This window comes from Phyllobates terribilis, unplaced genomic scaffold (assembly GCF_046119375.1).
Source record: "Phyllobates terribilis strain yellow unplaced genomic scaffold, ASM4611937v1 Scaffold_8__6_contigs__length_399053987, whole genome shotgun sequence".
NCBI classification, from domain to species: Eukaryota; Metazoa; Chordata; class Amphibia; order Anura; family Dendrobatidae; genus Phyllobates; species Phyllobates terribilis.
This window is the reverse complement of record NW_027362768.1, coordinates 117,178,989-117,205,983: the sequence shown is the minus strand read 5'-3', so window position 1 is coordinate 117,205,983 and position 26,995 is coordinate 117,178,989. Positions and strand designations below refer to the sequence as shown.

The 26,995-nt window shown below is 38.8% G+C and overlaps 1 protein-coding gene across 1 annotated transcript in view; it reads right to left on the bottom strand.

Annotated features, from left to right (window-relative positions):
• DPYD (dihydropyrimidine dehydrogenase) overlaps positions 1-26,995 on the bottom strand; it is a 2,479,659-nt gene that overhangs the window by 1,614,784 nt on the left and 837,880 nt on the right. The window contains exon 5 of the mRNA XM_073643235.1: positions 11,665-11,826. Coding sequence (XP_073499336.1) covers positions 11,665-11,826 — 162 coding nt within the window. The remainder of the gene's footprint in view (positions 1-11,664; positions 11,827-26,995) is intronic.

Genomic DNA, 26,995 nt, shown 5'->3' with positions numbered 1-26,995 from the left:
CCACTTGTTGTTGATTCTTCCCCAAAAAATACAATTTTATATCTTTATGCTTGAAGCCAGAAATATGGCAAAAGGTAGAAAAGTTCAAGGGGGGCAAATACTTTCACAATGCACTGTATTTGCATTGTACTAACTTTTGCTATAAATAAAATTTGCTCTTTTATGCTAGTGGTACTCTTGTTTTTCTCCTATATTAATAGAATTTCACCATGTCAAAAACTTATTTCCTCTGACGTTATATGTGAAGGAACAATTAAGAGATCTCAATATACACACAAGAGTTGGCCAGTCGTGGCCAAAATTATCGGTATCAGTTGACTGCCTTCTAATGCTATGTTCGTTATACCTTTGTCTATATGTAGAACATAAATTATGTATTGTGTAATTTAAAAGCGAACATAGGAATCAAAATATAGGTACAATAACAGCATTATCAATGTCTACAGGATTACAATGCAAGCGGTATCATTTTAAAGTGATTACAAGAAATAATGTTGGATCAAGACACTACAAATGCCTATGTGAATACTTTATTTGCAGTATAGTACAAAACCAACATGGTAAATATTAAGAACACAGTTTACTGCTGTTATTATGCCAACCCAGCATTCACTTACAACATTTTACAACAGTTATAAATTACTGCCGCGTTCTTAGCATATCATTATGTTTTTAATTGGAGAAACATTTTTTTCGACATCCAAAACAGCTTTTGAAATGTCAGTAGACCTAGATTACAATTACTTACTCCAACGTGGAATTTGATATATTCCTATATGAAATCATTACCCTTTTAATTATGTGCAGGCATTATATACACAGCATATTATAAATTCAACATTCATCTTTTGTTTTCAGCCATTTCAGTACTCTGGTATTTCCCACCTTTAAAGATCAAACTTAGCAGAGAGATTTTTAACACATGGAGGTTTCGTGATTGCAACTTTTTGTGATGGTTTTATATTTTGTTTTATAAGGTTTTATTGCAATAATTGAATTTCAGAATTTATGGTTTCATTCATGGCTGTTGAGTTCAGCTCAGGAGATCGCAGCCAGTCAAGACAATGAGGTACTTGGACCATCAATGTTAGACATGTGAAACCGACCTCGCAGGTATATTGAAGATTAGTCCCCATGCAGAGGTCTACAAATAAAATCACAATGTTGAAAACAGACATAAGGAAGGCAAACAATAAAATGTAAATTAAAGAGACAGATCATGTAAGAGAGTACTTTGGTTATGGTATAGTTGTTGCAGCTTTAAAGGGAAGCTTATCATCAGAAAATGACTTATTAAATAAAACAGATGTTAATTGTATTTTTATTACATACATATAAATATTTTTGTTGGAGACAATAGGAAATTAGAGTTTAAAAATGCCAAATGCCCCAGAGGCCGGTGTGAGAATTGCAAGATTTCTATTTTTTTTGTTTTAAACATAGGTTGCTAGACAAATTATATACATGTGTATATATATATACAGTACAGACCAAAAGTTTGGACACACCTTCTCATTTTAAGATTTTTCTGTATTTTCATGACTATGAAAATTGCATATTCACACTGAAGGCATCAGAACTACGAATTAACACATGTGGAATTATATACTTAATAAAAAAGTGTGAAACAACTGAAAAATATGTCTTATATTCTAGGTTCTTCAAAGTAGCCACCTTTTGCTTTGATGACTGCTTTGCACACTCTTGGCATTCTGTTGATGAGCTTCAAGAGGTAGTCAACAGAAATGGTCTGCCAACAATCTTGAAGGAGTTCCCAGAGATGCTTAGCACTTTTTGACCCTTTTGCCTTCACTCTGCTTTCTAGCTCACCCCAAACCATCTCGATTGGGTTCAGGTCTGGTGACTGTGGAGGCCAGGTCATCTGGCGTAGCACCCCACAACTCTCACTCTTGGTCAAATAGCCCTTGCATAGCCTGGAGGTGTGTTTGGGGTCATTGTCCTGTTGAAAAATGAATGATTATCCAACTAAACGCAAACTGGATGGAATAGCATGCCGCTGCAAGATGCTGTGGTAGCCATGCTGGTTCAGTATGCCTTCAATTTTGAATAAATTCCCAACAGTGTCACCAGCAAAGCACCCCACCATCACACCTCCTCCTCCATGCTTCACGGTGGGAACCAGGCATGTAGAATCCATCCGTTCACCTTTTCTGCGTCGCACAAAGACACGGTGGTTGGAAAAAAAGATCTCAAATTTGGACTCATCAGACCAAAGCACAGATTTCCACTGGTCTAATGTTCATTCCTTGTGTTCTTTAGCCCAAACAAGTCTCTTCTGCTTGTTGCCTGTCCTTAGCAGTGGTTTCCTAGCAGCTATTTTACCATGAAGGCCTGCTGCACAAAGTCTCCTCTTAACAGTTGTTGTAGAGATGTGTCTGCTGCTAGAACTCTGTGTGGCATTGACCTGGTCTTTAATCTGAGCTGCTGTTAACCTGCAATTTCTGAGGCTGGTGACTCGGATAAACTTATCCTCAGAAGCAGAGGTGACTCTTGGTCTTCCTTTCCTGGGGCAGTTCTCATGTGAACCAGTTTCTTTGTAGTGCTTGATGGTTTTTGCAACTGCACTTGGGGACACTTTCAAAGTTTGCCCAATTTTTTGGACTGACTGACCTTCATTTCTTAAAGTAATGATGGCCACTCATTTTTCTTTACTTAGCTGCTTTTTTCTTGCCATAATACAAATTCTAACAGTCTATTCAGTAGGACTATCAGCTGTGTATCCACCAGACTTCTGCACAACACAACTGATGGTCCCAACCCCATTTATAAGGCAAGAAATCACACTTATTAAACCTGACAGGGCACACCTGTGAAGTGAAAACCATTTCCGGTGACTACCTCTTGAAGCTCATCAAGAGAATGCCAAGAGTGTACAAAGCAGTTATCAAAGCAAAAGGTGGCTACTTTGAAGAACCTAGAATATAAGCCATATTTTCAGTTGTTTCACTTTTTTGTTAAGTATATAATTCCACATGTGTTAATTCATAGTTTTGATGCCTTCAGTGTGAATGTACAATTTTCATAATCATGAAAATACATAAAAATCTTTAAATAAGAAGGTGTGTCCAAACTTTTGGTCTGTACTGTATACACACATTACCGTTCAAAAGTTTGGGGTCACCCAGACAATTTTGTGTTTTCCATGAAAACTCATACTTTTATTTATCAAATGAGTTGCAAAATGATTAGAAAATATAGTCCAGACATTGACAAGGTTAGAAATAATGATTTTTATTAGAAAGTATAATTTTCTCCTTCAATCTTTGTTTTCGTCAAAGAATGCTCCCTTTGTAGCAATTCCAGCATTGCAGACCTTTGGCATTCTAGCTGTTAATTTGCTGAGGTAATCTTGAGAAATTTCACCCCATGCTTCCTGAAGCCCCTCCCACAAGTTGGATTGGCTTGATGGCCACTTTTTGCGCACCATACTGTCAAGCTGCTACCACAACAGCTCAATGGGGTTGAGATCTGGCGACTGCGCTGGCCACTCCATTACAGATTGAATACCAGCTGTCTGCTTCTTCCCTAAATAGTTCATGCATAATTTGGAGGTGTGCTTTGGGTCATTGTCCTGTTGTAGGATGAAATCGGCTCCAATCAAGTGCTGTACACAGGGTATGGTATGGCGTTGAAAAATGGGAGTGATAACCTTCCTTATTCAAAGTCCCATTTACCTTGTGCAAATCTCCCACTTTACCAGCACCAAAGCAACCCCAGACCATCACATTACCTCCACCATGCTTGACAGATGGCATCAGGCACTCTTCCAGCATCTTTTCAGTTGTTCTGTGTCTCACAAATGCTCTTCTGTGTGATCCAAACACCTCAAACTTTCATTTGTCTGTCCATAAAACTTTTTTCCAATCTTCCTGTCCAATGTCTGTGTTCTTTTGCCCATATTAATCTTTTACTTTTATTAGCCAGTCTCAGATATGGCTTTTTCTTTGCCAATTTGCCCTGAAGGCCAGCATCCTTGAGTCGCCTCTTCATTGTAGACGTTGACACTGGCGTTTTGCGTGTACTATTTAATGAAGCTGCCAGTTGAGGAGCTGTGAGGCATCGATTTCTCAAACTAAAGACTCTAATGCACTTGTCTTGTTGCTCAGTTGTGCAGCTGGGCCTCCCACTTCTCTTTCTACTCTAGTTAGAGCCTGTTTGTGCTCTCCTCTGAAGGGAGTAGTGCACACTGTTGTAAGAAATCTTCAGTTTCTTGGCAATCTCTCGCATGGAATAGCCTTCATTTCTAAGAACAAGAATAGACTGTCGAGTTTCACATGAAAGTTCTCTTTTTCTGGCCATTTTGAGAGTTTCATAGAACAAACAAATGTAGTGCTCCAAATTCTCAACTAGCTCAAATGAAGGTCAATTTTATAGCTTCTCAAATCAGCCAAACTGCATTCAGCTGGGCTAACATACTTGTGCAAGGGTTTTCTAAACATCCACTAGCCTCCTTACACAGTTAGCAAACACAATGTACCATTAAAGCACTGGAGTAGTGGTGGTTGTTGTAAATAGGCCTCTATACACCGATGTAGATATTGCAATAAAAGCAAGACATTTGCAGCTAGAACAGTCATTTACCACATTAACAATGTATAGAGTGTATTTCTGATTCATTTAATGTTAGCTTCATTGAAAAAAAATGTGATTTTCTTTCAAAAATAATGAAATTTCTAAATTATCCCAAACTTTTGAACGCTAGTGTATATACACTGCACAAAAAAATAAAGGGAACACTCAAATAACACATCCTAGATCTGAATTAATGAAATATTCTTATTGAATACTTTGTTCTGTACAAAGTTGAATGTGCTGACAACAAAATCACACAAAAATCATCAATGGAAATCAAACTTATTAACCATTGGAGGCCTGGATTTGGAGTCACCCTCAAAATAAAAGTGGAAAAACACACTACAGACTGATCCAACTTTGATGTAATGTCCTTAAAACAAGTCAAAATGAGGCTCAGTATTGTGTGTGGCTTCCACGTGCCTGTATGACCTCCCTACAATGCCTATGCATGCTCCTAATGAGGTTGCGGATGGTCTCCTGTGGGATAACCTCCCAGACCTGGACTAAAGCATCCGCCAACTCCTGGACAGTCTGTGGTGCAGCGTGACGTTGGTGGATGGAGCGAGACATGATGTCCCAGATGTGCTCAATCGGATTCAGGTCTGGGGAATGGGTGGGCCAGTCCACAGCTTCAATGCCTTCATCTTGCAGGAACTGCTGACACACTCCAGCCACATGAGGTCTGGCATTGTCCTGCATTAGGAGGAAACCAGGGCCAACCACACCAGCATATGGTCTCACATGGGGTCTGAGGATCTCATCTCGGTACCTAATGGCAGTTAAGCTACCTCTGGCGAGCACATGGAGGGATGTGCAGCCCTCCAAAGAAATTCCACCCCACACCATTACTGACCCACTGCCAAACCGGTCATGCAGAAGGATGTTGCAGGCAGCAGATCGCTCTCCACGGCGTCTCCAGGCTCTGTCACGTCTGTCACATGTGCTCAGTGTGAACCTGCTTTCATTTATGAAGAGCATAGGGCGCCAGTGGCGACTTTGCCAATCCTGGTGTTCTGTGGCAAATGCCAAGCATCCTGCATGGTGTTGGGCTGTGAGCACAACCCCCATCTGTGGACATCGGGCCCTCATACCACCCTCATGGAGTCGGCTTCTAACCGTTTGTGCAGACACATGCACATTTGTGGCATGCTGGAGGTCATTTTGCAGGGCTCTGGCAGTGCTCCTCCAGTTCCTCCTTGCACAAAGGCAGAGGTAGTGGTCCTGCTGCTAGGTTGTTGCCCTCCCACAGCCCCCTCCATGTCTCCTGATGTACTGGCCTGTCTCCTGGTAGCGCCTCCAGCCTCTGGAAACTACACGGACAAACACAGCAAACTTTCTTTCCACAGTTCGTATTGATGTGCCATCCTGGATGAGCTGCACTACCTGAGCAACTTCTGTGGGTTGTAGAGTCCGTCTCATGCTACCACGAGTGTGAAAGTACAACCAACATTCAAAAGTGACCAAAACATCAGTCAGAAAGCATTGGTACTGAGATGTGGTCTGTGGTCCCCACCTGCAGAAACACTCCTTTATTGAGTGGGTCTTGATAATTGCCAATAATTTCCATCTATTGTCTATTCCATTTGCACAAAAGCATGTGAAATTGATTGTCAATCAGTGTTGCTTCCTAAGTGGACAGTTTGATTTCACAGAAGTTTGATTCACTTGGAGTTATATTCTGTTGTTTAAGTGTTCCCATTATTTTTTTGAGCAGTGTATATAAATATATATATATATATATATATATATATGTATATATGTGTATATATATATATATATACAGTACAGACCAAAAGTTTGGACACACATTCTTATTTAAAAATTTTTCTGAATTTTCATCACACTCTTGGCATTCTCTTGATGAGCTTCAAGAGGTAGTCACCGGAAATGGTCTTCCAACAACCTTGAAGGAGTTCCCAGAGATGCTTAGCACTTGTTGGCCCTTTTGCCTTCACTCTGCGGTCCAGCTCACCCCAAAGCATCTCGAATGGGTTCAGGTCTGGTGACTGTGAAGGCCAGGTCATCTGGCATAGCACCCCATCACTCTCCTTCTTGGTAAAATAGCCCTTACACAGCCTGGAGGTGTGTTTGGGGTCATTGTCCTGTTGAAAAATAAATGATGGTCCAATTAAACACAAACCGGATGGAATAGATGCTGTGGTAGTAGTGGTAATTTTGAATAAATCCCCAACAGTGTCACCAGCAAAACACCCCCAAAACCATCACACCTCCTCCTCCATGCTTCACGATGGGAACCAGGCATGTAGAGTCCATCCGTTCATCTTTTCTGCGTCGCACAAAGACAGGGTGGTTGGAACCAAAGATTACAAATTTGGACTCTTCAGACCAAAGAACAGATTTCCATTGGTCTAATGTCCATTCCTTGTGTTCTTTAGCCAAAACAAGTCTCTTCTGCTTGTTGCCTGTCCTTAGCAGTGGTTTCCTAGCAGCTATTTTACCATGAAGGCCTGCTGCACAAAGTCTCCTCTTAACAGTTGTTGAAGAGATGTGTCTGCTGCTAGAACTCTGTGCGGCATTGACCTGGTCTCTAATCTGAGCTGCTGCTAACCTGCAATTCCTGAGGCTGGTGACTTGGATAAACTTATCCTCAGAAGCAGAGGTGACTCTTGGTCTTCCTTTCCTGGGGCGGTCCTCATGTGGACCTCATGTGAGCCAGTTTATTTGTAGCGCTTGATGGCTTTTGCAACTGCACTTGGGGACACTTTCAAAGTTTGACCAATTTTTCGGACTGACTGACCTTCATTTCTTAAAGTAATGATGGCCACTCATTTTTCTTTACTTAGCTGCTTTTTTCTTGCCATAATACAAATTCTAACAGTCTATTCAGTAGGACTATCAGCTGTGTATCCACCAGACTTCTGCACAACTCAACTGATGGTCCCAACCCCATTTATAAGGCAAGAAATCCCACTTATTAAACCTGACAGGGCACACCTGTGAAGTGAAAACCATTTCCGATGACTACCTCTTGAAGCTCATAAAGAGAATGCCAAGAGTGTGCAAAGCAGTCATCAAAGCAAAAGGTGGCTACTTTGAAGAACCTAGAATATAAGACATATTTTCAGTTGTTTCATACTTTTTTGTTAAGTATATAATTCCACATGTGTTAATTCATAGTTTTGATGCCTTCAGTGTGAATGTTCAATTTTTATAGTCATGAAAATACAGAAAAATCTTTAAATGAGAAGGTGTGTCCAAACTTTTGGTCTGTACTGTACAGTCATGGCCAAAAGTTTTGAGAATGACACCAAAATTATATTTTCACATGATCTGCTGGCCTCTGGTTTTTATAAGTGTTTGTCTGATGTTTATATCACATGCAGAAATATAATTGCAATCATATTATGAGTACCAATAGGTTATATTGACAGTTAGAATGAGTTAATGCAGCAAGTCAATATTTTCAGTGTTGCCCCTTCTTCAAGACCTCTGTAATTCTCCCTGGCATGCTCTCAATCAACTTTTGGACCAAATCCTGAGTGATAGCAGTCCATTCTTGCATAATCAATGCTTGCATTTTGCCAGAATTTGTTGGTTTTTTTTTGTCCACCCGTCTCTTGATGATTGACCACAAGTTCTCAATGGGATTAAGATCTGGGGAGTTTCCAGGCCATGGACCCAAAATCTCTATGTTTTGTTCCATGAGCCATTTTGTTATCACCTTTGCTTTATGGCAAGGTGCTCCATCATGCTGGAAAAGGCATTTTTGGGTGCCAAACTGCTCTTGGACGGTTGGGAGAAGTTGCTCTTGGAGGACATTCTGGTACCATTCTTTATTCATGGCTGTGTTTTTAGGCAAGACTGTGAGTGAGCCGATTCCCTTGGCTGAGAAGCAACCCCACAAATGAATGGTTTCAGGATGCTTTACAGTTGGCATGAGACAAGACTGGTGGTAGCGCTCACCTCTTCTTCTCCGAATAAGCTGTTTTCCAGATGTCCCAAACAATCGAAAAGGGGATTCATCAGAGAAAATGACTTTGCCCCAGTCCTCAGCAGTCCACTCCCTGTACCTTTTGCAGAATATCAGTCGGTCCCTGATGTTTTTTCTGGAGAGAAGTGGCTTCTTTGCTGCCCTCCTTGAAACCAGCCCTTGCTCAAAGAGTCTCCGCCTCACAGTGCGTGCAGAAGCACTCACACCAGCCTGCTGCCATTCCAGAGCAAGCTCGGCACTGCTGGTAGTCCGATCCCGCAGCTGAAACAGTTTTAAGATATGGTCCTGGCGCTTGCTGGTCTTTCTTGGGCGCCCTGGAGCCTTTTTGACAGCAATGGAAGTTCTCTCCTTGAAGTTCTTGATGATGCGATAGATTGTTGACTGAGGTGCAATCTTTGTAGCTGCGATACTCTTCCCTGTTAGGCCATTTTTGTGCAGTGCAATGATGGCTGCACGTGTTTCTTTAGAGATAACCATGGTTAACTGAAGAGAAACAATGATACCAAGAACCAGCCTCCTTTTAAAGTGTCCAGTGATGTCATTCTTACTTAATCATGACTGATTGATCGCCAGCCCTGTCTTCATCAACACCCACACCTGTGTTAATGGATCAATCACTAAAACGATGTTAGCTGCTCCTTTTAAGGCAGGACTGCAATGATGTTGAAATGTGTTTTGGGGGGTAAAAGTTCTTTTTCTGGGCAAATATTGACTTTGTAAGTACAGTAATTGCTGTTAAGCTGATCACTCTTTGACATTCAGGAGTATATGCAAATTGCCATTACAAAAAATGAAGCAGTAAACTTTGTAAAATTACTATTTGTCTCATTCTCAATACTTTTGGCCATGACTGTATAATTTCAATTATATAATTATAATAATATATGAAATAAACTAATTGAGGCAGCGCAAGCTTGCTAACTAGACAATAGGTGCCAGCCCACTGGTTACGGCATGCTCTGGTGTCTGTGAAAAGTTTTAGTTAGCTCTGTTCCCAGGCTGAATCCAATGCTCATCATAGTCGCCTAGTCTCCCTGCAATCAGCAATACCAGGCGACACTGATGACAGTTGTCGTAAGCACATGCCACCTTGGAATAACGTTAACTACAAGTCCCACCATCGTCACCTGGTCTCCCTGCGATTAGCGAGCCCAGACGACACTAATGACAGTTATAGCCAGCAACGGCCAACTGTGTATCGCACGTATTAAATAATCATTTAAAAAATGGCATGGGGTCCCCCCTATTTTTCCTAACCACCTGACAAAAAGCTGATGGCCCCTTCCCAGAATATTAAGCTAATAGCCCTAAAGGTTCCCAGCCTATTAATAACAGCTCACAGCAGTTTGCTTAGCTTTTGCTAGTTGGTAAAAAGAGGGACCCAAAACAAATGTCCGCCCTATATTTACTAACCAACAAAGGCTAAACAGACAGCTGATATTAATAGGCTGGGAAGGGGCCATGAATATTGTCCCTCTCCCTCCCAGACTAAGAACACCAGCACTTAGCCTCCCCAGAAATGGCACATCCATTACATGCGGCAATTTTGGCATTTAGCTTCGGCTCTTCCAACTTGCCCTGGTGCATTGGCAAGTGGGGTAATAGTTTTAGGGTTGATGTCAGCTGTTTTATGTCCACTGACATCAAACACAGGGGTTAGCAATGGAATTGTGTCTATCAGACACCCTCATTACTAACCCCATAGTCAAAAGTAATAAAGACACACAGAGATAAATCATTTATTGACATAACACTGCCACACAATAACCCTCTTTTACCCATTTATTAACCAAAAAATAAAAATAAAAATTGAAATTAATCCTCCCCTTTCTGACGATAATCCTTAATGCTGATGTGCCATGACGATCCCCAACTCTGCTACATCCAGATGGTTTGGGGAGCAGTGACAAACGTTCTACAGGAGATTTTCCACCCATTGCTCCGTAGACCTTAGTATTGTTTTTTGTGGTTGGACATTGAGTGTCAAATAGAGTTGTGAGGTCATTTCCCAAATCAAAGCACCCTTTTGTTTTTTTTATTTTTTATTTTAACCCTCAGGATGGTATCACTAATGTATCATCCTTGCCTGTAGTAAAATACTCACCAGCCATAATTTTTTTCTGTTCTCAGCACCACTCCGGTCTTTTTCTGCTTCTTGTGACCTGCCATATCACTCCAGTGTTTGCTGGGTGGGCAGGAAGCCATTTCATTTCAATGTAAGTTTATGAATGAGTCTTCTATACACTGACATTGAGAGCTAGTAACTGTCAACTCTGACTTTCGATCAATCAGGAGTTGCGATCACAAGATATTAAGAGGACGGCTGCCTGTAGTAAGTATTGAAATAAAAAAAAAACATGAGTGGCGCTTTATGTTCAAAAACAATGGAGTTATAAGGCGTTATTTTAAACCATTTTTACTATTTTACATTTTTATACCAAAGTCATACTAGAATAAAATCTTAAAGTGGATTACTCATTTATGGTCATTTCAATATGACATATACAATACTGATTTTTTAGGAGAGTGACTCTAGCTGTGTATTATTCTGTTATAATTATTTTTGTCCTTTATAACTGTATTTTTATTATTTTATTTTTACAGTACTTTTTCATACATTATGTCCTTATAGGTTCATAAGAGACTTTTGACGCACATTTCAACTTTATAGATACTTTAAACATTACTGTCTCTGATCATTTAGAATGTATGGAGTGATTTTTGGCAATATTCATTTGTACATTATCTGTCACTTTGCCAGATCTGATCTTACCTCTTATTTGAACATTAACATAACAGACTGAATGGGTAAAACTAGGGTCATGGTTTAAAAAAAAAATACAAAATGCTTGATGATGGTTAATTATTATATACAAGTTTAAAATGTCAGCTATAATTTACATTATCAATTTATCATGCATATTTTGCCGTTTATCATATTTCATGTTATGTGATTGGATTTCCAAGTTTCAACAATGTAGATGTGTAATTCTCTCCTCCACTTTCTCTGTATTTTATAAATACAACATATATAGATGATAGATAGATAGATAGATAGATAGATAGATAGATAGATTTGCATAGGTTAATGATCCTTCACTACATCAAGCACATACCTCAGTAGCAAATTGTTGTAGTCCTCCAATGTTAATTGGACCTTCTTCCGTTGCATATAAATTGCATCCACCTACACAAAGGTCTGATGTCGGACATACCATTCCACATGTCAAGCCAAGCGGGTTATCAGAAAGTATAGTCCTGGCAGCTCCATAGTAGTTCTGCAGACAGAATTAAGTCATCTTCATTAAAAACCCATTAACGATAACATGGACGTAACACAGAGCTGCAAGCAATCATTTTTACAGGTTGTCATGATGGATCTTTTTACTTGCTATAGGACGTAGAGAAATATGAAATATAAACAGCTTTACATTGACATAGATAGATCTTATAACTATGATGGCCAATGTGTGATTTACATATTTTGTGACTTTGTCGTATAGAGCTGCCCAGATTTATTAGCTTAAGCATATGAGACTAATAACATTTTGGTATAGACTGCATACAGTACTTGCATTTCTATTGTATCTTTTAAAGAGGATGTGTCACTTACTCACTTGCCATTAATATGTACTTTTTTTTTACCTGGCCTATATGCTGCTGTTCTCCTGTATCTATCACTGATTTTCTTTTTTGTCCTCCATTCCCGAGACATGGTCCGCTCTTCCCTACGTGTAAGTCTAGTCTTGTTATCCAAGCGAGCATGTTTCTTAACTTTTCTCTGGGAATCTTTTTTGGGGAAAACTTTATTGGTGCCTTACTTAAAAAAACAATGTTCCCGGTCACAAATAAAAATATTAAATAGTAGCATCTACTATCAGAACAAAAGATTCATATATATATATACACAGAGTCAAGATGCCACAAAAGTACCAGGGTCCTTTTGGACCAAGTGGGAAGGGGATCGGAGAGAAACGGGCATCATGTATATCTGAATCCACAGCAGTTTATCTACTCTCTGAAAAGTCATCTCCCGAAAACCTCCTGATGAACCATGAATAGAGATGTGGAAACGCGTTGAGGTCTTGGTGAACTGGTAACTATGTGGGGTTTTACCCTAAGTGACAAGCTGAGATTTATTGCATTCGCTATGGATTGACATTGTGTATCTATCATTGTAAAACTAGGTCCATTTCTTTTATTATAGGCATTCTAGCACATTAGCACTTTGTATAACGGACACGGACAATTTATATTTCTATTTGTATGTCTACTAAGATTTATCGGGCTCCCTTCTTGCTGATATGTCAGGTATTACATATTGTGGTATTGCCAGTTTTACCTCCCTTGCATTGTCACTACTATTGAGGTTGTGGCACATCATCAGCGAGGTGAAGTTCCTCACCCTAAATGACAGATTGTGGTCTTTTGCTTTTGTTATAGTAGGGGATTTTTCTTCATCCTTGATTAATCAAACATTGAATGATTTATAACACTCTGTATTACAGACATCGACTACCTGTGCCAGAAGTCTTCTTTCTGTAGGGATCACTTTCATGTCTATGGTGGTGTAGAGTGTGGCGCTACTAAACATGACTATACATCATTTTTTCATTTGCATTGCTTCTTGGCTGTTGTATCTATATATTCCCAATAGGGATTGGTTTTGCTCATTTGAGCATAGTTTTTTGTGATAAGTGCTTAGTACCTAGGTCCATCTAGGACGAAGTAGGGTGAGACGACGTGCTACAAACTTGCATGCATTTTTAGGGTGCCAACCTACATGGCAAGGTAGGGGCATTATCAGGGAAGGGAAATGTAAGGGAAAGGATTGAGGCCTTCTCTCTCCAGAAAGACCCTGGTACTTATGTGGCATCTTGACTGTATATATATGAATCTATTGTTCCCTTAGTAGATGCTACTGTTTATTAGTTTTGTTTGTGACCGGGAACATTGTTTTGTTTCATTTTAAGTAAGGTACCAATAAAGTTTTAACTTTTTAACTGGATGAAATAAGCCTATTGTGAGATACTTTCATATACTATCCACCTTATCTATACTTTGTTAGTTTATGAATATTCTTGGGGACCACACCCAGTTAACGAAAAATACCAGATTAATATACAGAGCAAAGGGTGCCATATCTACAGAGCATGGAGGAGCAAGAAGAAAAACTAAATAACAGCAGATTTAGAAGAAGAGCTGCATTAACACCAGATGAAAACAAATTACATAGCTATGACAAGTGAGTTGTTCTCTTTAATTGTCACTGTCTATGTAAAATACCATATTACTGTATTACTAAATTATAGCATGAAAAAGATTTTTAATCCAACAAAGCAAGTTAAAAGCAAAAAATTGGTATTGTGGCTTCATTAAAATAGCAGAAAAATACTCACGCGTTTTGAGTCTGGCTGACTCTTAATTAGAACACCTATGAGAGTCACCCAGACTCGAAACGCATCTGATATTTTTTCATGCCCATGTTACTATTTTAATGAAATCACAATAAAGAATTGTATGCTTTTAATTTGCTTTTCTGCATTCAGAAACCTTTTTCATTACTTCAAACAATGCTGCTTGATAACTCACAAGCCTTATCCATACACATTGGAGTGGATTGCCAAGGAATCACAATGAACAACATGAATATATTTGATGGGGTGAGCTGTGTGCACAAACTTTCTTAAATTGTAGCATGTCAATTCTCAGCCTTTTACCATATTTATTTCACCATGAGATTTCATTATCCGTAATAGTGGTGTTTATAAACATGATGTGAATTTTGTATATTTATATTTTTCATTGCAGTAAATATTCAGTCCAATTTATAAAGGAGTATAGCTAAAATGCTCACTATGCCAACAGAGGCAAACATATTGCTCCTGTGCCTCAATGCAAAATCTGTAACAGGGCCACACAGCTATCACACTTCACTACTAGAATTGTTCTTATATGGAGCAAAAGATGTGAGAGAACAGACTCCATTTTGTGTTTGTGGTATCCATTTTGTTTTATAACTTCCGTGTCATGGTGATCAAATAACATTGCTGGGTGGGGAAGTTCTACATTTCTATTCATGCCCCTAAACTTCCTATAAGCTGCACATTTCGAAGGGAACATTTTTTTGTCTGTGATACTACTTAAGTATCTTGCATGAGCTAATAAAATGAATATCCTGAGTACACCATGCAAGACTGTGCAGTATTGATTTTCCAAGCGCTCATAAAACAAGCTTATTAATTTGAAGTTCGAAAGGCAGAGAATAGATTTCGCTCACAAAGAACAGTTTGGATCTCCACAGATTCTCGGTAATAATACACATTTTATACACTTCTCTATAGTTTAAGACAGTGCCAGTCACATTATTTGCATCTGGGAAAAGTAACCGTTCCAGTGCAACTTCAAGCTTTTTTGTTATATAGGCCCATAAACAATAATTCAGACAGTGGATGAATAACATGAAAGTTTTCTTGACAATTAGAAAATATGTTTTTCAATGTGTCAATATTGAATTAGAATTCATGATAGATATGTTGTTTTGATAATTCTTGTTTTTGACTGAAACAAGATTTTTGGTTAAAATAAAGTTATTCATTATTTATTTAGTGAAATTTGTAAAAAAAAATCCTGAATCCAAATTTTTGGTGGTTTGATTTCTTGAAATCCATCAAAATGGTGACTATGGGGGCACAACTCATGTTAGAGATGTCAATGATGTGAATGCGACTAGTTGGTGTAGGAAGTGCAAAATGTCTAAGACTCAGTTCTGGAGTACTGTGGTCTGTAGCAGGAAGACTGATGAGGAGCGAGGCAAGTATATGGTGATTAGTCTGGTGAGACCTCAGAGCATGATAGATAAATTTTAATTGCATTTTTGGCAATCTTAATTAACATAAAATAAAATCACCCCCCCCACGAATTAGAATTTGGGGAAATTTGTTCATGTTGAGCTGGGATACGCAGCATTTTTTTACTAAATTGTTCAGGAAAATAGTAATTAAAAAATAGTAGAGAGCTAAAATATTCTGTGATTTTTTTCACAAATTTGGAGAATTTTTTAGGTCCATGTGCCTCTGTTTTTAAAATATTTCATTATTTAAGTGTGGCATTTTGTAGTAATTTTTCCATAAGTTATATATAAAAAAATGTTTACAAGAGATGCAAATGTGCACAAAATAAGAAAAAGCAGTTGTAAAAACACATGAAACTCATGATGCTTTTTAGAAACGTGCTGTAAAAAATAAAATAATTTTATGAATGAAGCCATAAGGTGTAAATGTAATAGTAATGTTTGTAAAGATGATACTTGTTTGTTTATATTGAAAGTCCTCCCACAAACCTTCTGATCTCATTTGAAAAGGTACTTGATTAATGCTGAATAAAATCAGATGCTTAACTGAGCCGCCGAGAGATTAACTCCAGGATTTTGGCCTTACTGACTCCCGGCTCATTAGCCTCTCACTAAAGGCTAATTTCTAATCAGTGCAAGTTACTCATGCCTTTTAAGATAATATTTTCCTATACAAGTCAGTTGTCAAAAAATGTTAATCTGCTTGATGATTTAATAACTTAACCCTTATGCGTAACGTTGTACAAGGAATTACATCCTGCTCAACAACTTCATATTTAACCCTAATCTTTAATATTGTACTAACAACTTAATTAAAATTAATTTTTCAAAAAATTAAAGGAAGATGTATTAAAAAATTGTAATTACAAATTAAAAAGATTACAATGGCATAATCAAGCATGGTGCGAAACAGAATCATCTAATAATCACTTGGATCTTTTACCTAGAGAAAGGTGTCGGTCAATCGCCGAAACGAGTTGAAATGATTAAAAAACCTTGCTTATTCTCTCTGGATATCATCCTTTCTGTGAGCGCAGCCCCCATAATCTCCACTTTGTTAAACTTATCTGGACAATCTTCTCCTCCAGCCATGGTGCTGCAGCTATGGCACATCATGTTTCTACAGGTCTTGTGCTTTTACACAACCATTACAATCACCCTCACCCCCATCTTCCTTACGGTACTGCCCAATCTATGCTCATTTGTCCCATTCAGATCTTCCCCAAAACATCCAATAAGTGGCATTACTTTTTCAAAAGTAATTTTTTATCCACTTGATCCACTTACTATATTTGTGGTCAACACTAAAGATCCTTATAAGTGGCATAATTTGAAGCTCATCATCCCTATTGCAAAATTTCCAACAGGACACCTACTACCACAGGTCTTTTAATAGTATTGGTTTTCTCATATGAACTGAAGGGAAACCCCCTAGGCTCAAGGGCCCAAGTGCAACTGCAACCCCTGCACCTATTATAGTTATTTCTCATGTATCCAAACACATTAGACTAAGGCTGGTCAAACTAAAATGGATGTGGTGGAACCTCCGGACTCTATGATTTTAGGAGAAAGAAACTTTGATGGTTGAAATCTTGATGGTCAATTCTTTTGTTCAGCCGGAAGATAAGCAGCTGCCAAACAACGCAAATGCTTGTTCATGAGTATACAAGAATCTGGAGAGATAGCTGTTGGCTGAACGATCATTTGGTTGACAGCTGACTAATTTGTATGAGAGCTTCTAGCTCTAAAAAACAATTACTTTCAACCCTGTCAAGAATAGAGTTATTGAATGAAGGTATATTGTTTTCTACAACTATACTCTACTCATGTGAATTTTCTACTTACAAACTATGAGAAATGTGCTTAAGAGCAGAAATGAAAGGTTAGATTTTAGTTTTTTGAAGTAAGCACACAAGGAAAGCACCAAGCAATATCACTGTTGGTTACATTATCTTAGATTCCTGTTGTTTCCTACCAGTAGGAGAGGGTAACTTGCCCTCATGTTGAGCGCTGGTACAAGTGTTGAGAGATTGGTTGGCATCTTTACAGAGTTTAGTAATAGAAAATCTTTAAGTTTAAATCAGTGGGCCTCTGTCGAATCAAAGCAAGGGGATTTACTTTATGTTTAGAGACAGATAGCAAACTGTACCATAGGGAGTCTCTTTAAAATCTAGTCTTGCTATAACACATTTGGCTTACAGATAAGATCCCGATCAAGGCCTTAAATCTGTAGACAGGAATGGAATATAAAACTAGACAGTATTCTAGTGTAAATTTAGAAATAATAAAGAACTATGATATAATTATTAACCACTTCCTGACATTTGTAGTACATATATGTCATCATCGGGAAGGACTTCCCGACTGATTCAGTATATGTAAGTTATGGCAATTGCCCGTGCACAGGGGGCTGTGAGCAGGCGATCACTGCCGGGTGTCAGCTGATTCTGACAGCTGACACCCAGGACACAGTGCCAGGAGCGGTGCCGCAATGCTCAAAGAATTATAACCCACTAAATACTGTGACTGTTGCAATAGAAGCATTTGGCGTGCAGGCAAAGGGGTTGGCAGAGGGAAGAAAGCCCCTCTGCCCTTGGATCAGAAACCCCACTATGACCGGGCCTGATCATTGTCATGGTGACTCATTGTCGTCATGATGACATCCGGGTCACCAGAGCTAGCAAAGTTGCTAGATCATGCGCAGTGCATTATCTAACAAGTTTGCCTGACAGTGCAGCATAGACAGTTTATGAGGCATAGGAATGCTGCTGCATCACTATGCTTTATAAGCGATAAATGTGAAAAGAGTGAAAGCCCCATAGTGGAACAAAGTAAAAAAGTAAGAAAAAGTGAAAAAAGTGAAAAATAAATTGTAATAATATAAAAAAAATCACAAAATAATAATAAAAAATAACAATATTTATACTGTACCCATAAATAAATATTTTTAAGAAAAAAATAAACACACAAAAAAAGTACACATATTTTGTATTGCCACGTCAGGAATGACCTGACCTATAAAACTGTCTCACTAGTTAACCCCTTCAGTGAACACCTTAAAAAAATGAATAAAAAACGAGGCAAAAACGATGCCTGATCATGATACCACGGAACAAAAAGCGGAAAAAAGCGTGGTCAAAAAAATGAATGTAAATAAAAATGGCATCTCTGAAAACTACACCTTGCCCCGCAAAAAACAAGTCACCATACAGCTCCATCAGCAGAAAAATAAAAAAGTTATACCTCTCAGAATAAAGCAATGCAAACATAATAATTTTTTTCTGTAAAATAGTTTTTAATGTGTAAAAGCACCAAAACATAAAAAAAATGTAAATGTGGTATCACTGTAATCATACTGACCCAAAGAATAAAGCTGTCATCAATTTTACCACACGCTGAATGGCATAAAAAAAAAAAACACAATTACTCAATTGATGTTTTTTGTTCATACTGCCTCCCAAAAATCTGAATAGAAAGCAATCAAAAATTGTTACGTGCACGAAAATGGTACCAATAAAAAAGTCAACTTGTCCCGCAAAAAAAAAGCCATCACATGACTGCTGGCAGAAATATGGAAAAATTATAGCTCTCAAATTATGGCGATGCTAAAACTGTTTTTTTCAATAAAAAGCGTCTTTTAGTGTGTGACAGCAGCCAAACATAAAACACATGTCATAAATCTGGTATTGCTGTAATTGCACCGACCTGAAGAATGAAGTTGTCTAATCACTTATACCGCATGAGGAACAGTGTAAAAATTAAATAAAATCAATTCTTCACCTTCTGTTGATTTGCTCATGCTGCCTCCCAAAGATCGCAGTAAGGTTCGGCTCACATTTATCCTGCGCACTGCGCTGAGTGCTTACACCGAGTTTTCCATGTAAATTTCTGAAATATGTGATTCAGCTGGAGCCCCCGGTAGAAGATTCCCTGTAATGAGGCAGATGGAGGCATTGTGGATGCCGTCTGGCCTATGATCCGGCTGTGTTCATCTTTTTAGACGTGCATAAAAGTGCAGCTGGCCACAGTTTTATGCAATTCTGAAAAGGACAATGCTGAACAGAGGCCAGATGGAGTCCAGAGTAACTCTGCTTCCTCGTTATAGTGAATAAATCCCTCGGGGGTTTCATCTAAATCACATCATTCAGAGATTTAAATGGAAACCCCGATATAAGTGCTCAGTGTAGAGCGCTGGTAAATATGATCCAAAATGTTATGTGAAGTGTTCCTAACAAAAGCTTCAAATCAATCCACAGCAAATCAAGTCCCCACTCAGGTCCGTCATCTGTCAATGTAAATATAGGGACTTTCACACTACTGGTAGCACAAAGGCTCTGTGAAAGTGCTAAGGCTCCTCCCCCCTGCAAAAGAAATTCAGCAAATTCTGAGCTCCCAAATCAAAATTACACCCCTCCCTTCTAAACCTCAGTGTGCCTAAACCACATTTAGCATCCACATGTTTGGCATGTCTGTAAAGATGACAGGCTGTCCAATTTACAGGGTATATGTCTCCTGAAGCATGAGCTGGGCACAACGTACTGGTCACTACAACATAATGGTCACTACAACAGCAGTTTGCAATTTTCACTCAGCAACATCCACTGCTGCTTGTTTCTGAAAAACACCCATGGAGTCAAAATCGTCACTACACCTGTAGATAAATTCCCAAAGAGGTATCATTTCCAAAATGGTGTCACTTGAGGGGGGATTCTACTATTCTAGCACTTAAGAGCTGTGTATATGGAGTCTGCATACTATTCTAGAAAAATCTGCTCTCCAGGAAGCAAATATCGCTCCTTCCCTCTCGAGTTTTGCCAAGTGGCTAAGCAGTACTATGCATCCACATATTGAGTATTTCTACATTCAACAGAAAGTGTGGAGCAAATTTTTGTGGCAAGTTTACCCATTTCCAAGGGTAAAAATGTAAAATCTAGGGCTTAAATTAAATTTTGGTGGTAAAAAATTTAATTGTTCTTTCCTTCCCTGTCCACTGGTATAAAATTCTGTGACCGACTTGTGGTGTCAATATGATCACTGCACCCCTAGATGAACTCATTGAGAGGTGTAGTTTGTCAAATGGGGTCTCTTATGGGAAGTCTGGTATTCTGGCACCTTAGAGGCTCTGCCAATATGACATGGCACCCTCAAACCAGTCCAGCAAAATCTGAACTCCAATATGATGCTTCTTCCCTTCTGAGCTTTGCACTGTGCATCAAAAGTAGTTTTTGACCACATATGGGGTATCGGAGTACAAAGGAAAAATTGCATAACAAATTTGGGGTCCATTTTCTCCTGCTATCCTTGTGAAAATGAAAACATTTGGGGCTATAAACATTTTTGTGGGAAAAAAATATTTTTTTCATTTTTACAGATCTACATTGTAAAATTCTGTGAAGTATCTGTGGATTCAAGATGCTCACCACACATGTAAATAAATTCCTTGAGGGGTCTACTTTTCAAAATGGGGTCACTTGTGGGGGTTTTCCACTGTTTAGGCACATCAGGGGCTCTCCAAACATGATATGACACTCGCAGACCATTCCATCTAAGTCTGCGTTCCAAAATGTCACTCCTTCCTTTCTGAACCCTACCGTGCACCCAAAAAATAGTTTCCCCCCACATATGGGGTATCTGCATGCTCAGAAGAAATTGCACAAAAAATTTGGGGTTCATTTTCTCCTGTTACCCCTTTGAAAATAAAAAAATGTGGCTAAAAACATTTTGTGGGAAAAATGGGAGTTTTTATTTTTACAGCTCAACGTTATAATCTTCTGAGAAGCACTTGGGGGTTGAAGGTGCTCACCACCACCTAGATTAGTTCCTTGAGGGGTCTAGTTTCCTAAATGGTGTCACTTGTAGGGGGTTTCTACTGTTTAGGCACATCAGGGGCCCCCCAAAAACGACATGTCATTCACTAATTATTCAAGGAGATTTTACATTCAAAAAGTCAAATGCTGTGCACCCAAACAGTGGTTTTCCCCTACATATGGAGAATCAGCGTGCTCAGGAGAAAGTGAACAACACATTTTTGGGTCCATTTTTTCCTGTTACCCTTGCAAAAATAAAAAAATAGGGTCTATATAAAATTTTGGTGAAAAAAAGTTAAAGGTTCATTGTTTTTTTCCACATTCCAAAATTCCTGTGAAGCACCTGAAGGGTTAATAAACCTCTTGAATGTAGTTTTGAGCACAATGAGAGGTGCAGTTAATAAAATGGTGTCACTTTTGGTTCTTTTCAGTCATAAAGCCTCCCAAAGTCACTTCAAATGTGATGTGGTCCCTAAAAAAAATGGTTTTGTAAATTTTGTTTGAAAAATGAGAAATCGCTGGTCAACTTTTAACCTTTGTAATTTCCTAGCAAAAAAAATGTTGCTTCTTTGATTTAAGGGCACAAAAATTCAAAGTTCAAAAATTGCTAAATTTTCGCCAAATTTCCGATTTTTTTCACAAATAAACGCCAGTCATATCAAATAAATTTTTACCAGTATCATGAAGAACAATATGTCACGAAAAAACATTCTCAGAAACACTGTTGAAGTGTTCAAGAGTTACAGGTGCATCTCACTAAATTAGAATATCATGAAAAAGATAATTTACTTAATTTCTGCAGTACAAAAAGTGAAACTCATATCTTATACTGAGTCATTACAAACAGAGTGATCTTTTTCAAGTGTTTATTTCTGTTAATGTTGATAATTATGGCTTACAGCCAATGAAAACACAAAAGTCATCATCTCAGTAAATTAGAATACTTATAACAACAGCTTAAAAAATGTTTTTAAAATCCGAAATGTAGGCCTACTGAAATGTATGTTCAGTAAATGCACTCAGTACTTGCTCCTTTTACATCAATTACTGCATCAATGTGGCATGGCATTCAGGCGATCAGCCTGTGGCACTGCTGAGGTGTTATGGAAGCCCAGATTGCTTTGATACCAGCCTTCAGCTCGTCTGCATTGTTGGGTCTGGTGTCTCTCATCTTCCTCTAGACAATATCCCATAGATTCTCTATGGGGTTAAGGTCAGGCAAGTTTGCTGGTCAATCAAGCACAGTGATACTGTTGTTTTTAAACCAGGTATTGGTACTTTTGGCAGTGTGGACAAGTGCCAAGTCCTGCTGGAGAATGAAATTTCCAATTCCAAAAAGCTTGTCGGCAGAGGGAAGCATGAAGTGCTCTAAAATTTTCTGGTAGATGGCTGCGCTGACTTTGGTCTTGATAAAACACAGTGGACCTACCCAGCAGATGACATGGCTCCTCAAACCGTCACTGATTGTGGAAACTTCACACTAGTCCTCAAGCAGCTTGGATTGTGTGCCTCTCCACTCTTCCTCCAAACTCTGGGACCTTGATTTGCAAATGAAAATTGGAACTCTGGGACCTTGTGGAGTGTGTCAATGACTGCCTTCTGGGCATCTGTCAAGTCAGCAGTCTTCCCCATGATTGTGGAGCCTACTGAAACAGACTAAGGGACCTTTTTAAACGATTAGGAAGCCTTTGCAGGTGTTTTTTGTTAATTATTTTAATTTACTGAGATAATGACTTTCGTGTTTTCATTGGCTGTAAGCCATAATCCTCAACATTAATAGAAATAAACACTTGAAATAGATCACTCTGTTTTTAATGACTCTATATACAGTATATGAGTTTCACTTTTTGTATTGAAGAACTGAAACAAACTTTTTGATGATATTCAAATTTAGTGAAATGCACTTGTATTACTTCAAAGTGACACTGGTCAGAATTGTAAAATTTGGGCCGGTCATGAAGGTGAAAACAGGCTCGGTGGTGAAGGAGGTAATATTAACTTATAGGCAGATCCAGAAAATCCCATTTTCATTCTTTTTTCTCCATTTATTTTCAAGGACAAGTAGGATACATTTTCCTAAATAAAACTTCATTTCAGTATGTTCTTATAACACACTAAATAGCAATTCACTATGGGCAAAATAAAACATGGTTCTCTTTCAGTGTCCATTATTCTTATCAAATACTTTTGGACCATCCATAGACTTCAAATGTCCAGACTGTATTCGTATTACTCTGTAATGACAGTATCGAAGCTGGCTAGGCATCTGTAAGAACCATGTACAATATCATAAAAAGGTGCAATTGTAGATGGTCCTACAAAGTAGTGACTCAAGGGAGGGGGGCTGAATACAAATGCATGTCATAATTTTCAGATTTATATTTTTAAAATAATTAGAAAACCATGTATCTTTTATTTACACTTCACTATTACTTGCTACGTAGTGTTGGTATATCACATAACATCCAAATAAAATACATGAAAAAAAAGTGGAAAGGTTCACAGGGAATGAAAACTTTTTCAAGGCACTGTAGAAGCAGCGGAATCACTTTGATTATTATGGAATTCATCTGAGTTCCGTTTTTGCTTCAGTTTTTATAAATTAAGAAATAGGAATAGTTCTGCATAGTGAACTAAGCTCCAAGTTTTACACGCAGTACTAGTATGTCTGCAAACATAAAATACCATAAACATACGGTAAAATAAAAAAGTGTACCTGATCTGATTTGTCATTGGCACCAAAAAGTGGAGGAATATATCGAGGAGGCTCTTGAGGGGCTTATGGCTGCCCAAACCACTCACCATCTTAAAAGACAAATGTCATATTGCTGTCTTGTTGCTGAACTATAAACAGCTCTGCTGATAGTCACTGGCTGAGTAATTTATTTTATGGCCGCATAGCTGGTTAAGTAAGAGTCACTATAATCCAGTGTCTGAGCTTACCTTCTCTATACTGTTGAGGCCATTGCTCTGTTTTTTCCACTAATGTTCTTGCAGCCCTACAATAGCATGCCATGCATTTCATTGCCGATCTCAGTAAGTCTGGGGTGGGAGTGTTGCAGTATTCTCACTAATATGTTACAACTTCCTCTTCAATGTTGCTCTATTTCAAGGTACTTTACAGGTTCTCTATATTTACAGACTATGTATAGTTTGAAAAAAAGAAGGCATATGTAGTAGAGGCTAAGAAAAAAAGGACAAAATTAGGCACAGACTGAGGTAAAGAAAAGATGGGGTTAAAATGGTTGTCCGGTTTTGTGGTGAAATTCTGCAGTCACTATATGTGTCTCCAGTCTTCTGAATCCTTACACACTGCATGCTGTCAGGATTCTCTGGGTTGCAATTTGCTTACATGGGGTCATGTGCCAACTAGAAGTGCTCAGCCTTGCTCAAAATATGTGAAATGAGTGAGGCTGAGCAGGTCTAGTCCAAATGTAGCTGAAAGTATGTAAATCAAATACTTGCGGTCATGTGACCTCTTGCTCTCACTGGCAATACTGGAAAATCCTGACAATGTGCAGTGCACACACTGTGAGAGTTTTGAGGTCTGCAGTCACATAGAATGACTGCAGACTTTCACCACAAGACTGTACAAACCCCTTCCCCAGCTTAATTTCTAATCACTTTAGCTTTTCCTCTGCCCATGGCCAGGACATATAGCTGACTAAGAAGCAAGAGAATATGTTTCACTACATTCCTTCCCCTTGTACCTCTCATATCATCCCTATAGTAGCATCATATTTGCCCATGAAAAAGTAGCCAACATTGTAAAATGACAACTACGCCTTCATCAAACTACTTAAAGTATGTATTTAAGGGGTATTCACATCCTGGATGTTCATGGAAAAATGCATTTTAACGCTCCCTTCACATGTCTTGATGTTTACAGTACTGGAAAAACCAATGCTGGTGAGATCCGTGGTCCATGTCCATGTGTCCTCCTTGTGTACATTTGTGCTATCCGTGTGACATCCTTGTGTCCGCATGCTATCAGTCAGTGTATTCTCCGTGTGACAACTATGAAATGAAATGCAGCATAGAAATTAAAGAGTGTTATGTATTAAAGATGTTCAAAGATAGTGATAGATAGCAATGAGGAAAAAAGAGGATAGATAAATAGATAGATAGATAGAAAGATAGATAGATAGAGAGATGATAGAGACAGAGAGCGATGGCTGTCAAGATATTTAATAAACTCCGTGGAGCTTACCCGGCAGCTTTCTAGGAATCAATGTAAAAAAAAAATGGCGTGGGGTCACCCCTATTTTAATAACCAGCCAAGGGAATGCAGACAGTTGTGGCATGATATCAATAGGCTTAGCTGGGCCAAGTATATTGGCCCCTACCCAGCCTAATAGGACCAGCCTTTAGCCACCCCAGAATTGACACATTCATTAGATGCACCAATTATGGTACCTAGCCTCGGCTCTTCACGATTGCCCTGGTGCATGGGCTATCGGGGTAAAGGTTTTAGGGTTGATGTCAGCAGTGTAATCTCCACTAACATCAAGCTTAGGGGTTAGTAATGGAGATGGGCCATAATGGGTTAGTAATGGGCCATTAACCATGGACCATCCCAGCCTGATAATAGAAACCCACAGCTGTCTGCTTTATCTGCGTTGGTTTTAAAATATAGGGGGAACCCCACACAGTTTTTATATTTAATTATTTATTCGATGTGCAACAGTTTAGGAAAACATCCCGCTATTCCCAGGCAGCGGGTGCTGACCTCAACTGTCATAAGCATCGCCTGGTCTTGCTGATCGCAGGGAGACCAGGCAAGGATGATGACAGTTGTAGTCAGCACCCATCGCCTAGAAAAAGCGCTAACTGTACTGCTTTCCGCAGCCGCCGGAGCATTTCATTACGGTACGTGTCACACAGATTTCACACGGACGTCATCAGTTATGTCATCAGTGTGCACATGTGCGGCAAGTATTTCCTCATTGCTGCCGGAAAAAAAGGACATGTCTGCGACTTTTTCACATGAACACATGGTCCTTGTGAAAAAACTGACATATGCGCACCACCATAGAAAAGAATGGGCATGCGCGTGTCCGTATTTGCGGTACTTAAAAAATAGACCGCACATGGACCAAAAAAACGGACGTGTGAAAGGGGCCTAAATGTCAGATAGATGTGGATTCAGCCTCTGGTGGATCTCACAACTGGGAATATAGAGGAAGCAATGCTTTCTTCAATTACTTTTATGGGAATCCAAAAATTGTCAAGAAAAATTGAGTGATGATAGTGCTGTATAGGTTACTCTGTGGCCTCTGTGATACATTAAATATTCAATAATGAATACCATGAAGTAAAAAGAACAGCAGAAAATATTTTGTCAGATGTTTAGAAAATAGAAGTGGCCAGTCTGTAAGTCAATTTATAACGTGTCCCGTTTGCACAGTAACAGTGTCAAATCCCCACAATCCCCATCACCAAACACTAAGCTATCAAAGGTTTAATAAAGACTGCAAAGCAGCCAGTACTCAAGGTACCTGTGACCCTCAACTCTTAGCACATCCTGAAAGCTGCGGACTGTCATTGTTTTCAAAACCAAACTTCCAGCAATGTCTGTAGAACTAAAATACTCAATAAATATTGAAATGAACGTTTAAATTAAGCAAGAAATTTAATTGTTCTCACTGCTTAACGTGATTCAAGGATAGAACAGTCTTTGGGGCTGTTTACATGTCCATGTCTTTTAGAAAACTGCAAATTAAAAGAAATTCCGGAGTTCAATTTTGATCAGAGTCACAGATTAAAATCACCCATTCACTATGAGAC